Source organism: Capra hircus, chromosome 21, assembly GCF_001704415.2.
Source record: "Capra hircus breed San Clemente chromosome 21, ASM170441v1, whole genome shotgun sequence".
Taxonomy (NCBI): domain Eukaryota; kingdom Metazoa; phylum Chordata; class Mammalia; order Artiodactyla; family Bovidae; genus Capra; species Capra hircus.
The window spans coordinates 7298960-7313446 of NC_030828.1; the positions used below are offsets into that span (position 1 = coordinate 7298960).

General features: G+C 49.5%; 1 protein-coding gene across 1 annotated transcript in view; it reads left to right on the forward strand.

Moving 5' to 3' along the window:
* The window catches only part of IGF1R (insulin like growth factor 1 receptor), a 304928-nt gene that overhangs the window by 260454 nt on the left and 29987 nt on the right, over positions 1-14487 (forward strand). Inside the window, exons 9-15 of the mRNA XM_018065947.1 lie at positions 1473-1640; positions 1770-1974; positions 5308-5591; positions 6832-6968; positions 7459-7618; positions 11565-11667; positions 12182-12252. Of these exons, the coding sequence (XP_017921436.1) occupies positions 1473-1640; positions 1770-1974; positions 5308-5591; positions 6832-6968; positions 7459-7618; positions 11565-11667; positions 12182-12252 (1128 nt within the window). The remainder of the gene's footprint in view (positions 1-1472; positions 1641-1769; positions 1975-5307; positions 5592-6831; positions 6969-7458; positions 7619-11564; positions 11668-12181; positions 12253-14487) is intronic.

Below are 14487 nucleotides of genomic sequence, written 5' to 3' on the forward strand. Positions count from 1 at the left end.
GTGTCAGAGAATGGCTTAGTCCTCGGCTCCCGTGTTTTTGTGACACCTGTTGTTGGAACATCTCGGGGTCAGCTGTGTGTTTCTGAAATACTTATTCTAGGAAGCGCTAAAACGGCCTAGCATTTAGTAGTTAAACATTTTCCCAGAGAAAGGTTAGCATTAGTCATAACTTTTTTCTAACACCCTTCCCTACAAGTGTTCAGAACCTCATGTATATGTTGTCCCTTAAGGTTTCAAATGTGAAAAGCAGCTCGCTTAGGAAGCTCAGCTCAGTGCTCTGTGAGGACCTAGGGGTGAGATGGGGACGTGTGAGGGAGCCTCAAGAAGGAGCGGACATACGTATACAAACAGCTAATTCATGTTGTTGTGTAGCAGACACTAACATGACATTGTAAAGCAGTTATACTCCAATTAAATAAAAAAAGCAGCTTACATGACCACAGTGCTTAAGTGGCACATAACGAAGGTATTTTTCGCACTTTGGTAAACCTACCAAAATCAATGCATTTTTTGTGAACCTAATGAAAACAAGATTTCAGTGGTCCCTGGATGCATTTGCCCTTTCTACACAATTCAGCTCTGGGTTTGGGATTTAGGGGCAACAGTTTGACCAGATTCTTATGCTTTGCCTGTAAATCGATATTCTTTTGATGGTAACAAGAGTCCATGACTTGAAATCAGGGCTTTATATGTGTTCCCGATATTTTTAGACTTCTCATAGTCATAACTCCATACTTCCACTGATTTGTGGTTATACAGTTGTCAGATTTACAGACCCTTTTTCATCACCTTCTCCTCCAGAGCCCCCTGTGCCCCACCCCACACCCTCCATCACCCTTTTTACGTCCCCCTTTCATTTTGGCTTTTTCCTTTTTTATCAGAGATTCAAAACCTCAAATAAAATAGAAGTCAGTCAGTTTTTTTCCAATTTTTTAAAACTTTATTTTAATTGAAGGATAATTGCATTATAATATTGTGTTGGTTTCTGCCATATACCCACATGAATCTGCCATAGGTAAACCTATCCCCTCCTCCCCCTTGAACCCCCCCCCGCACCCCACACACACTACACACACACACACACACACACACACACACACACACGGCAATTGGTCTTACCAGTTGCTGACACTGCCCGAGTTAAGCGTCTTGGAGGATGGCAGCGCTGATACATGAGGACAGTCCAGCGTTTGCATTAACTGTAAATTCTAAGTCGTCCCTCCCAACCCCGGCTGCGTCCCCACCGCCCTTTGCCGTGGACTGCTCAGTCCTGTTTGTCACCGCGGAGATGCCCTGAGAACAGATGCTCTAAAGGGAAAGTAAGACAGGTGGGAAAGGAGGTTCGGGTGGCGTCTTGTGTCTGTGTCCTCCGCCGAGTCCTGCCCAGGTCACACTCTGGTGGGGTTGCGCTGAGTGGCAGCCTGGGCCTCGGCTTCCTTGCATTTTCTGACGCGTCCTCTGCCCCCTCCCAGTTCCTTCCATCCCCCTGGACGTCCTCTCGGCCTCAAACTCCTCTTCTCAGCTGATCGTGAAGTGGAACCCGCCCTCCCTGCCCAACGGCAACCTGAGCTACTACATCGTGCGCTGGCAGCGCCAGCCCCAGGACAGCTACCTGTACCGGCACAACTACTGCTCCAAAGGTGAGGGGGCGGCCGGGCGCACCTGTGGGCAGTGGGCGGCAGGCGCGGTCCCGAGCCCGGGGGCGCGGGCTCTCCCCTCCCGGCAGCCCGTGTAACCTGGCTCGCGCCGGGCCACTCTGTTCCGAGCAGACAAAATCCCCATCAGGAAGTACGCCGACGGCACCATCGACGTCGAGGAGGTGACGGAGAATCCCAAGACCGAGGTGTGCGGCGGGGAGAAAGGGCCGTGCTGCGCTTGCCCCAAAACCGAAGCCGAGAAGCAGGCGGAGAAGGAGGAGGCCGAGTACCGCAAGGTCTTCGAGAACTTCCTGCACAACGCCATCTTCGTGCCCAGGTACTGCTATCTTTGTGCCCAGGTACCACCATCTTGGTGCCCGGGCACCACCATCTTTGCACCCAGGCCATATGTCCTCCGCGGTGCTGGTGCCCCGACCCCAGCCCACCATGCGCAGGTTGACAGCCCAGAAGTGAGGCCCTGGGGACCATCACGGAGAAACCACAGGGCGGGCGACTGGCTGGGCAGATGGGCACTCAGCCCTGATGGCTGGGCCAGGAGCTCGCAGCCTGTGCTGTGGGGGCCGTCAGGGTGACAGGCGACAGGTGACAGCCGGCCAGCTCCCTGTGGGCTCAGGGAGCGGCAAGCAGTGGCCACGAGCAGACACCTGCCAGTGAAGGAGCCAGGGTTTGGGTCCTTGCTGCGCCTCCCTGCCAGACTGCCAGCCTGGCCAAGGAGGGGCAAAGTGAGAAGGAGAAACTCGGAGTCAGTTTTGAAAGGGGCTCCACTTCAAAGCATAACCGAACACCACAGGGTCCCTTGAAAAAGTTTGTGAAGCCGTGCCAAAGACAGCCTTTCCAAGACAAACAGCTCGGCCCCAGGGCATCTGTCTTCTCTGTTGCTCCGGCCACCACTTCTGCCAGGTGGGGACAAAATGGATGAAAATAAATGTGTAGAGCAGAATTATTCAAGTTGCCAGAAGCTGGGAACAACCCATGTGTCTACCAGCAGACGAAGGGATCAGCCAATGTGGTCTTTCCCTGCAGAGGAATATTATTCAACCATGTAAAGGAATGAAATTCTGAACACCACGAGTGAGCCTTGAAAACACTGTGCTGAGTGAAAGCAGCCAGATACAGAGGGTGATATTACACGATTCCACGTGTGTGAAATATCCAGAACAGGCAAATTCATGGCAACGGAAAGTAGATTCCAGATTACCAAGTGCTGGCAGAGGGGAAATGAGGAGTTATTCCTTACTCTGTGTAGAACTTCTGTTTGGGGTGATGAAAGATTTTGGTGATGGTTACACAGCATTATGAATGTCATCAATGACACTGAATTTTACCTCTAAAAGTGGTTAAAATTACAAAGTTTTGTTAGCTTTTTTTTTTTTTAATTGTAAAAGTTTGTTTTACCACAACAAAAAAATAGTTAAAAAACAAAAAGAGAGGGACATTCAACAGGGCAGCCTTGTAGTGTCTGGGGAAGGAGAGGGAAATGGGGTGGTGGCTGATAGTGCCATTTTCCTGAAAAATTGTAGCACAAGGTTTAGAAACAACCTTGTGCCTGAAATCTGGGCAAAGGAGCAGGATCCAGGCTGGTGTTTTATCTGCAAGCCGGTTTCCCCACCCCCGTGGTGTCCCTGTTGCCAGCGCGTTCTCCTGGGCATCCGTCTTCTCCCAGCTCCCCACCCGCAGGGTACCAGCGGCCCCTGGCTTCTATTTATGCTGCATCTACTTTGCCCGCAAAGGCTCTCTTAGGTTGTAGCAACAGAGGGTTTTAAGAGAGAGACTTCTATTTTCTGCCAAGTGACCTTCCTGGTATTTGTATACTAGTCAAAGATAGACATCTTACTTTAGAAGTCTTTAAAACGGGAAATCAAGACCTTTCAGAAGTGGAGGCACTAGCTTTTTCTTTTTCCCAGAATAAACTCTGGGTTGTTTAACAGCTTTCTTCCCCCTCCCTTCCTCTGCTGCCGTTGAAACCATAGCACCTCCCGGCCTGCCCCACCAGTGACATGTTCTGCTCACAGTGGGTGGTGGGGCTGCAGCTCACGTGTTAGACGAGATGTTCTGTATGTTGTGCATGCTTTCAAGAATCAGGAAGTTTGAGGGAGGTTAGGAAAGAGCTCAAAGATGTTTTCAAACTAGAACCCAGGTTCAGTGGCTTTTCCACCACCCGTATTCATTAACAGTGGATTTGGGGCCTGGGCCTTCCTCCCAACAAACCAGGAAAGGACTGGTTCACAATTGGAAAAGGAGCACAATGAGGCCGTATATTGTCGCCCTGCTTATGTAACTTATATGCAGAGTACATCATGCAAAATGCTGGGCTGGGTGAACCACCAGCTGGAATCAAGGTTGCTGGGAGAAATGTCAACAACCTCAGCGATGCAGATAGCACCAGCCTAGTGACAGAAGGTGAAGAGGAACTAAAGAGCCTCTTGATGAGGGTGAAAGAGGAGAGTGAAAAATCTGGCTTAAAACTCAGCGTTTGGACTTCGCTGGTGGCTCAGTGATGAAGAGTCCACTTGCCGGTGTAGGAGATCTGGGTTTGATTAGTGATCCTGGAGGAGCCCCGGTGCTGCAGAGCGACTCAGTCCATGCTCCACAGGGGCTGAACCTGCGCCCTAGAGCCCACGCCCTGCAGCAAGAGAAGCCTGAGCACCGCAGCCGGAGAAAAGCCCGCACAGCAGCAAAGACCCAGCACAGCCAATAAGTGAGAAATAGTTTAAAAAGAGCTTAACGTTCAAAACACTAAGATCGTGACATCCAGTCCCATCACTTCATGGCATATAGGTGGGGAGACATGGAAGCTGACTGACTTTATCTTCTTGGGCTCCAGAATCACTGTGGACTGTGTGACTGCAGCCATGAAATTAACAGATGCTTGCTCCTTGGAAGGAAAGCTATGACAAACCTAGACAGCGTGTTAAAAAGTAGAGACATCACTCTGCCAACAGAGGTCCATATGATCAAAGCTATGGTTTTTCCAGCAGCATGTATGAATATGAAAGTTGGACCATAAAGAAAGCTGAGCACTGAAGAATTGATGCTTTTGAACTGTGATGCTGTAGAAGACTCTTGAGAGTCCCTTGGACTGTAAGATCCAACCAGTGAATCCTAAAGGAGATCAACCCTAATTATTCACTGGAAGGACTGATACTGAAGCTCTGATAGTTTGGCCACCTGATGATAAGAGCCGACTCATTGGAAAAGGTCCTGATACTGGTGAAGGTTGAGGGCAGGAGGAAAAGGGAGCAAAAGAGGATAAGATAGTTGGATGACATCACTGACTTAACAGACATAAGTTTGAGCAAACTCCAGGCGACAGTGAAGAGTGAGGAAGCCTGGTGTGCTGCAGTCCATGGAGTCGCAAAGAGTCGGACACTGCTGAGTGACTGAACAACAGCTATCGAGTAACCACTCACGGAGCAAGAGGGTGGTTGGCATGGTGAGACTGAGGTTTGCGGTGCAGAGAAAGCAAAATAAATGATGAGGAAGGAAATCCCCATATAATTTGTTGGTTGTTATACAAGGGGGTTGAATAGCTCCTTTTATTCCAAGGTGAAGATTTTTCTTTTCTTTCTCTCACTTTGGCTCGAGTGAGAGGAAAGACAAGAGAGGCAGAAGCCCTCACTCACAAGCCACGTTTCTCTCTTCCTTGCAGACCCGAACGGAAGCGGAGGGAGGTCGTGCAGATCGCCAACACCACCATGTCCAGCCGGAGCAGGAACACCACGGTGCTGGACACCTACAACGTCACAGACCCGGAAGAGCTCGAGACCGAGTACCCTTTCTTCGAGAGCAGAGTGGACAACAAGGAGAGAACTGTCATCTCCAACCTCCGGCCTTTTACTCTGTACCGAATCGACATCCACAGCTGTAACCACGAGGCTGAGAAGCTTGGCTGCAGCGCCTCCAACTTTGTCTTTGCAAGAACCATGCCTGCAGGTACAGTGTGATCCAGCTCACCCACACCCAACCTAGTGGAGCAGACTGATTTGAAGAGACAGAGGCTGACACTCTTGGACTGTCCTGCTGATTAAAGAACAGTGCTCGTTTGCAGGTGGCTTGGAAGCCCAACAGGGAATGGCATCCAGGCATAGCTCCCACTCCCACCCCAGTCTCTCCGTGCAAAGTACTTTGAGAGCAGGGAGCTTGATTCAGGATCGACTCTTTTCCTTCTTCTCGCGGGTTTGCGTTATGCATTCCCACAGCCCTTTTCTGCCAGGCCCCTCCCTGAGTTTCCGTGAAATCCCCAGTGTGCGGCCCTGATTCAGAGTGAGCATCACTCCTCAGGGGCAGCTCCCTGCAGTCTTTGGTCCTGCTTACTTAGTCTTCCCCTTCCCCTTGTAAGTTAGAAGCTGCCTATGGCTCAGACAGCCACACACCCACCTTTCAGGATGGGCCAACGGCAGCATTCACAACCCTGCAGAGCTGGCAGGGAACACAGAGTGTCTGCGTCTGGGGATGGGGCCTCCTGGGTTCGGTTCCAGCCTCTGCCAGACGACCCAGCCTTCCTCTCCTCACCCTCCCAGGAGAGACACAGCCCAGCTGATTTCTCAGCTATTCCCAGCTGGAACTTGCAGTGGCTTTGCTCACCACCTGGCTCACTCCTTTAAGAAACAAAAGCAAGAGAGCAAGCACCCCAGCCTCCCCAGGCAGCTGGAGGAATCGCTGATTCCACCCCAGCGAGCTCGTGCTCAGCGCCAGCTTCCTGGCGGCTCCCTCCCAGGCTTGAGGACCATCCTTCACACCTGCCCGGAGGTTGTATCTGCTGCACACAGATGCGGAGCATAGGGTCCAGGACCCCGCCTGCAGGCTGGGGCCTCCGCTTCTGCTCACGGCGCGCCTTGTCCATGCTGCTGGTATCGATGGCATCGCGTAGAAGCCGAGAACCAGACCAAGAATTGCCAAGATAGTCCTCCTGTGCTCGAGAGTAGGCTTTCCTGTTGAAGGACCGGAGTGGGAAGGGAGGGTATGGTGGCATCTTGAGACTTACAATCATTAGGTTGTTCCGATTCCAAAACCCCCGCTGTGTGTGCGTGGCCAGGCCAAGAGGAGTCACCGCGGCTGCTGTCCACTGTCCTGTGTGAGGGGTTGGGGAGGCCGTTCTTAAGTTAGTCCAGTGTTTCTGTCCCTCCCTGGGGGCTCGAAGCTAACTTTCTTGCCTGTTTCAATTGTTGCACAGAAGGAGCAGATGACATTCCTGGGCCAGTGACCTGGGAGCCAAGGCCTGAGAACTCCATCTTTTTAAAATGGCCAGAACCTGAGAATCCCAATGGATTGATCCTCATGTATGAAATAAAATATGGATCCCAAGTGGAGGTGAGTCTGGATGCCGGGCACGTGTGGGTGCATTTCCATTACAGGTGTGGTGTACATTACACTGAAACACAGGGCACCCCCCCCCCCCCCCGGTTAGCTGAAGACTAAACAATGGAATAAGGAGGTGAGTCAGTGAGGATTTAGGTCTTTCTAGCAGCTCTCTGCTCTTTGAGGAATTTTCATGGTGTGCAGGAGCTGGCTTATCCTCACCCCCCAAGAAACTGCTTCTTTACAGAAAGTGATGTTTCGGCCTAGAGACTGGTCTTAATAACTTAATCTTTCTGAAACTCTTTTTGGTTAAAAAAATAAGGTCTGGTTAGCGCTTGGGTGCGCTTCAGTTACTGGAGGACTGCCACCACGTAGAGCCGGGGTTTGCCCTTTTCCTGCAAATCGGCATCAGCGTTCAGCGGGAGGCGGGCGGCCAGGCAGCCACAGCCACCCGTTTCCAACATGCGTAGGGGAATTGACACCTGTGTTTTATTTCTTCCAGGATCAGCGGGAATGTGTGTCCAGACAGGAGTACAGGAAGTATGGAGGAGCCAAGCTAAGCCGGCTCAACCCAGGGAACTACACAGCCCGGATCCAGGCCACCTCTCTCTCGGGGAATGGGTCATGGACGGATCCTGTGTTCTTCTACGTTCAGGCCAAGAGTAAGGCCGTGGTGGGAGCTGCTGATGGGGCCGGGACCGGGGAAGCCTGATTTTCTGATTCCCATCGCCCACCACTGAGAAGAGGCACACTAATACGGCCACCCCATCTGGGAGCTCAGGCTGGGGAGCTGCTGCACGTGGAGTCCCTGCCTCAGGGGCCCTCTTCTGAGGGAGTCAGCAAGGGGGTCCTCGCTCTCAGCTTGAGTTACATCCAGAACATTTTACAAAGTACTGAATTGACCATTCTGCCTTCTGCGTCGTCAGGGATGCTGGTTGGGGCTCAGACTCAGGGCTTAGCATCCTAAGGGGGGACACAAACCCGGGGGCCTCTGGTGCAGCCTGCTTTAGGGCAGGAGTCGTCACATGACAGCATCCCAGGCCGAGGCAGCGCCCCATCACTGCTCATCGGTAAAATGCAGATGTGCTTATAAAGCAGCAGCACACATTGAGAGTACGCAGTACTCCGTGTGTGGTGATGGCTTCCCACGTGGCGCGAGTGGCGGAGAACCTCCTGCCAATACAGAAGACGTTAGAGACTTGGGTTCGCTTCCTGGGTCAGGACAATCCCCTGGAGGAGGGCATGGCAACACAGTCTAGTATTCCTGTCTGGAGAATCCCGTGGACAGAGGAGCCTGGCGGGCTGCAGTCCTCGGGGTTGCAAAGCGTTGGACATGACTGAAGCACGCATGCACACACACACTCCCCATTTGGCGCAGAGGCTGGGCCGTGTGTTCAGTTTACGCTGAAACCATCAACACGACAGTATTCTTAGAAGGCCATTCTATGTGAGGATTTTAGATTTTAAAACTGAGTTTTGTAAAATGTATGAGCACAAGGGCACTGTACTTGCGTGGCCAAAAAAATTCGGTATTTTCGGTTGGTGACATAAATATTCCTTGTTATTTCCATTTTGAGTTTGTACTATTTTGTAGTAGAAACCAGATTTTTAAGATTATTTCATGTTCAGATAATGGGATCAGACTGGTCGTAACACTATTCCTGACTGCTTGATGGAGAAAAAGCGACCCCCGCGTGCTGAGTGGTGCTTCTTTTGGGTCGAGTGGGCAGTTCCCACTGCCCTGGTCCCCTCTGGCATGCACACCCGTGCTGCTCTGGTCCGGAGTCTGAGTTATTAAACTCAGGATTCAGTGGATCCAGCAGTCCATCTGGTTAGTGCCTGAAAGTCCAAGGCATGCATGGTATTTAGAAATCTACGGCATGACAGATACCAAAGAACGGTGGGGGGAAATAGAGTTGCCGACCTTGAGGCATCATTTTATGAGCCTGGCACTGTACGAGGGCAAACCAGATGCTTAAACAGATCGTTGCGTCATCTGAAATGGTCTGAATTCTCCATGCAACCCACGTCACCTGCTCTTTGCAGTTGGCAGGTGCCATGCCTTCCAGCGAGGGAACTTTCTCCGTACTCCCAGAGCCCTCCCCAAAGAAGCGACTTCTTGCCCTGCTCTGTGGCCTTCCCCTGTCCACATCTATCCCTCAGGAACAGAGCCCAGGTTTAGAGGACTCGGGTGGCACTGTGTTCTTTGAAACAGCAGTGTGGGCTTCTGACGCAGTGAGCTTGGCTTGTCGGCAAGAAGCCGTCCTATCTGCTGTCGCCCCCCCCGCCCCCGTTGACCCTGTGGGTCCTGGGAGCCCGTGGGGCACCCAGAGCCCCTCTGGTGGCACCTTTCCGGCAGGAGTTGGCAAACACCACCGGGAAACTGGATCTGTGTGCCTGCTTTACTCTCAGGAGGCTCTTCCTGTGTCAGACCAGACTCCCTCCTGCTACGATTGAACCTCCTCTCCTGCTCAGTCCTCAGAGGAGACAGAAGCTTTGGAAGCTTTCTGGCAACTGCTCTCCTTTTAGGAGCTCTTCATGTGCTTGAATGCTATTAAATTACTCTTCAGGCTTTTCTTCTCCAGACTAAATAATCTCAAGTTTTGGGCCCTTTCTCACAAGCCAGTCTCAGAAACCAATTTTCCAGCCATTCAATCATTTTGTTCTTCTCTGGATGTGTTCCGGTTTCTCCATGTCCCTGTTGAAATGTGAAACTCAAAAAGAACATGGTACACCCTGACCAGTAGTACAAGTGATACAAATAGAATAAATAGTCCTCGGGGAGCAAAAAAAAAAAACCCCTCCGCTAGCTTCCCAAAAGCCGTGTTAACTTCCAACTGTTTCCAAGAACCAGAAAATGTAGGAGCCTGCATCCATTTCTAGAGCATTTTGATAAAAATACTTTAATTAAAAAATTAAAATAGGTTTAATAGTCCTTACAGAGTAATAATAATAGTAGTACTTAGTGGCAAAGTAATTATTGATGGGGGGGCTTAATAGATGTAACTGGGTCCCCAGTGAGTTCCACCCTCATTTCCACATAGACATTTCTCAAATATCCCACAGGCGCTTGAGATGCCTCATGCACAAAACCAGAATCACAGCTGGCACCTTCAGAATCCCTCCCCACCCCTCTATTCCTCAGCTCAGTCTGTGGCCCTATAAGCCGCACAGCCCCCAAGCCAGAAGCCTCGCGGCCAACGCTCCCCTTTCCTTCTCTCCTGCCACCCACTTCTCATTCAGACCCACATCTCATCTTTTCTGCCTCTGCATTCTCTCTGGGGTCCAGCTTCTGTAGCTGCCACCACCGCCTCAGCTCAGAGCCTCTAAGGCACTTACTTCGTGGGGAAAGTGCGAGCTGGGGTACAGGAAGCCTAGATGCCCAGGCCAGCCCACTGCCTGTGTGACCTTGCAGGGGACAGTTCATCTCTGTGAGTCTCGGTCGTTCATAGAAAAGGAGCAGTGATTCCCTCGTGAGGTCCAAGTTGGGCAATGCAGAACATGCCCAGGACCCCTCCCCTGGAGAGGGCAGAGTCCCCTCCTCACTGCCAGCCGCTCAGGCTGTCCTCGGGCACAGCCAGCTCTCCCCACCCGGGTGCCATCAAGTTCCCTGCAGGACTGGAGGGCGCCCCTCTCCCTCCTCATCTGCAGAGTGCAGTTCACGCTGCTTAGCCTCGACAGGGCCCCTGGGAGCCGGCCCTGGCTTCTCTACATGTCACTTCCAGCCGTGCTACGCTTGGCCAGCTTCTCCTGACTCCCTCCACACTCTTGTTTCCTCCCTGCCTCCTTGCAGTGTGTAGCCCACTTGTCTGGTGGTTCTGCTACCTGTGGACATACTGATGGCCAGCGTCCAGCTGCATTTTCTAAGCGTGTGGATCAGTGTCCAGCCTGTCATCTGTCATCTAAGAGCTGAGCGTGGTAACGAGCAGGTGTGAGCCCTGTGGTCTCAGCCTGTAACTGTGGCCTCTGATGTTTGGGGGAGAATTCAGAGCAGCTTTGGTAAAGGGTGCCATCTAATTACTCTTGTTTCTTTAAGTTGTCTGTGGAAGTGTCTTAAGACAGATTGAGCTTGAGCACTATATACATGAAAATCTATTCATCTTGTTGTGGAAAATGTGTGCGACTCCATTAATAGTCGTCTAGCTGTGTGTGTCTGTGTGTGTGCACTCAGCTGTATCCAACTCTTGTCAACCCTGTGGGCTGCGGCCCACCAGGCTCCTCTGTCCATGGGATTTTCCAGGCGATAATACCGGCATGGGTTGCCATTTCCCACCCCAGGGATTGAACCTTTGTCTCCCAGGTCTCCTGCACTGCAGGCAGATTCTTAAGCGCTGAGCCACCAGAGATTATTTTGCTTAAATCCATCATTTGAACTATTTCAGAATATACTTAGCTTGACAATAAAAATGACTCTATTTCTCAGTCTGCACTTCTTTAATATTTTTGCAAATGACTTGGTTTTCTTTCTCTTTTTTTGTTATAGCCAACTAGAATTCCTAGTTCGTGATAAGCAATAGAGGAATTCTCAGGGATTTTTTTTATACTTTCAACTAAATATGAAATATGTTCATCTCCTGACATGCTCTCATTTCTGGCTTGTTTCTGCAGCGACATATGAGAACTTCATCCACCTGATGATCGCTCTGCCCATTGCGGTTCTGTTGATAGTGGGAGGCTTGGTTATAATGCTGTATGTCTTCCACAGAAAAAGGTGAGTGCCTCGGTGCGAAGTTCAGACACGTGCTGCTTCGGACTGGTTTGACGATTTGAACCTGAGTTAAGATGAACTTTTTGAGGAGTTTAAGGAAATATCTTATGGATCAGAAAATCTGATTTTCCAGTCAAATGTTCTTTACGGAAAAAGAGAACATTTTCTAATGATTCAACGGCAGAAATTTTTTTTTTTTTTTTTTTTTTTTTTTTGAGTCTGGTTGACCCATCACAGATATTGCTGCTTCTGCAAAGCTTTTTCAAACATGGTATTTTAACCCTGCCCATAAAATAAGCTTTCAGTTTCCAATGAAGTAAAGAAAGAAATGTTTCTAATTTGAGGCCAAGGAGGAAGCCAAGAGAGGCTTTAGGGTGAGCCGTCCTGGTGGCACTCCCCTCGCCCACTCCTCCTGGTCCTTAATGAATCAGAACAAATACAACAGATGAAAGTACAAACAGAAATGTGTGGGGTTTTTTTTTTTTTTTTCCTCACCTAAATTTTGTCTTTTTGGCAGAAATAACAGCAGGCTGGGAAATGGAGTGCTGTATGCGTCTGTGAACCCGGAGTATTTCAGTGCAGCTGATGGTAAGTCCCTGCCTGCGGTCCCAGCTCGGGAACTTTTGAGTGTTAGTAATTCAGGGGAATACGTTTGCGTTGTTTTGAGGTACCTTTGACCTCAGATCTGTCTTCATTAATACTTTTCTTTTTTAAAAAACCAAAGTTTTGAGCAATTCACTGCATATGTCAAAAATTCTAGGACTGTTTGAGCTGCCCCAAGAGAATACGGACTTCAGAGATGAATGTGGCCAACACAGGAATTCATTTATTTAATTGCCTGAAATTTTATGCTAGAATGAGAAAAGCTGTGTAGTTGCCAGCATCTAGTTGAAGAGGTGCTGGAGCTGACAAAGCAGTCCTTTTAAACCAGTTCTACCTTGAGTTCCATGTCTTTAATTGTCTTTGATCGCCACGGCTTCTCAGCGTTTTCTGTCTCGGAGACTCTCTGTTCATTCCCCCCGACTAGGGTCTCCATGGCCCGTCCACATACCCTCTGGTAATTACTCTTGAGAGCTGTTTAATTTAAACGGTCGAGAAGGTCTGACTTGGAAGTTGGATTGTACTTTTTTTCCCCCTTTTTTGCTATCTTGTCTTCCTAGTTTGCCCAAATCCAACCTTTTCAAAGTAAGTCAGGGTGAGCCCTTTGCCCTTGGGTGCCACTAACTGGCCCTTTGCTAGGGGCATTCACAAATGCCAACCCATTTGATCCCTACATCCTTATGAAGGTGAAAGTGTTAGGCACTTAGTCATGTCTGACTCCTTGCAAACCCATGCATGGACTGTAGCCCGCCAGGCTCCTCTGTCCGTGGCATTCTCCAGGCAGGAACATGAGTGGGCAGCCATTCCCTTCTCCAGGGGATCTTCCTGACCCAGGAATCAAGCCCTGGCCTCTTGCATTGCAGGCAGATTCCTTACCGTCTGAGCCACCAAGAAACCCTGTAGAATGGATTTTCTGATGCTTCTGTCTCTTCGCTGGGTGATGAGGCTCAGAGAAGAAACACGTCCAGGTCACGAACTAGGCGGTTGAAAAGTCAGGGTAAAGCAGTCCTGGGCACTGTGTTAACGTGCGATGCAGTTGCTGTGGGGAAGGACTGTGAGGTTCTGGGGGTATTGCAGGCAAGCTGGCCCGTGGGAGGAGCTGGACCCAGTCTGTCAAATGCATAAAGAGTGGAATTAGGTTAATATGTTCAAAAATTGTTTGACTCGCTCATGCTTCAGATGGAAGCGTGTATGCAGGAGACATGGAATAAAGAGTCCTGATTATTCTGACTGCTCATCCTCGTCAAATGAGGAAGCGATTGAAAGCACTATATATAAGTGTGTGATCTTTACTACTGGGATTGCTTTAATAATTTCTAATTCTAATTGTGTTTACAATAGAATCAGTCAAAAGCAGAGTCCTCTGAATGGGAATCAAATGTAGAATGATGAGGACATTATAAAGGTCTCGCGAAGTTGTATTTTTAAAAGGCATCTATCTGCTTCCTTGGTGGTCCAGGGGTTAAGAATACGCCTTGCAATGCAAGGACACTGATTTGATCCCTGGTCGAGGAAGATCCCACATGCCAGGGAGCAGCTAACCCCTTGAGCCACAGCTGCTGGGCACACACTCTCAAACCCACGAGCCACAGGTACTGAAGCCCACACACCTGGGGCCTGAGCTCTGCCACAAGAGAAGCCAGTGGTGAGAAGTCCACACACTGCCACAGGGTAGCCCCTGCCCGCGACAACCAGAGGAAGCCTGCGTGCTGCAGCAAAGCCCACCACAGCCAGAAATAAAGCGGATAATGTTTCTAAACTAAAAGGCATATATGCGTACACACATGCCTACACATCTGTGTGTGTATGTATAAGGCACAGAGAATGTTCTGAAAGGATACATGCCAAACTTAAAAGAGTAATTACTGGTGGAGAGGGTCTTTTTCTTTAAAAAAAAAAAAGAAGATTTTAATGCAGTGTTTATATAAATGTAGTTTTTAATCAATTAATATAGATTATTATTTATTTATTTATAATTTATTATTAATATAGGAAAATGCAAGGCCACTTCCCTGCTCTGTCAGTTTGGAGTGAGATTGCTGTAGAGAATAAAGCATAGAAGATTGGTATTTGCAGCTTTGACTATGAAGTATCTAGGAACTTTGAGAGCGCACAATCAAATCAGACTCTAATGGCGATTTGAATTCAAGTTCTGTGTCTTTCCAGAGTGCTTTCATAATATAATCTCTTGATTCTTTAAAAACAAAACAAAGCTTACTGTCA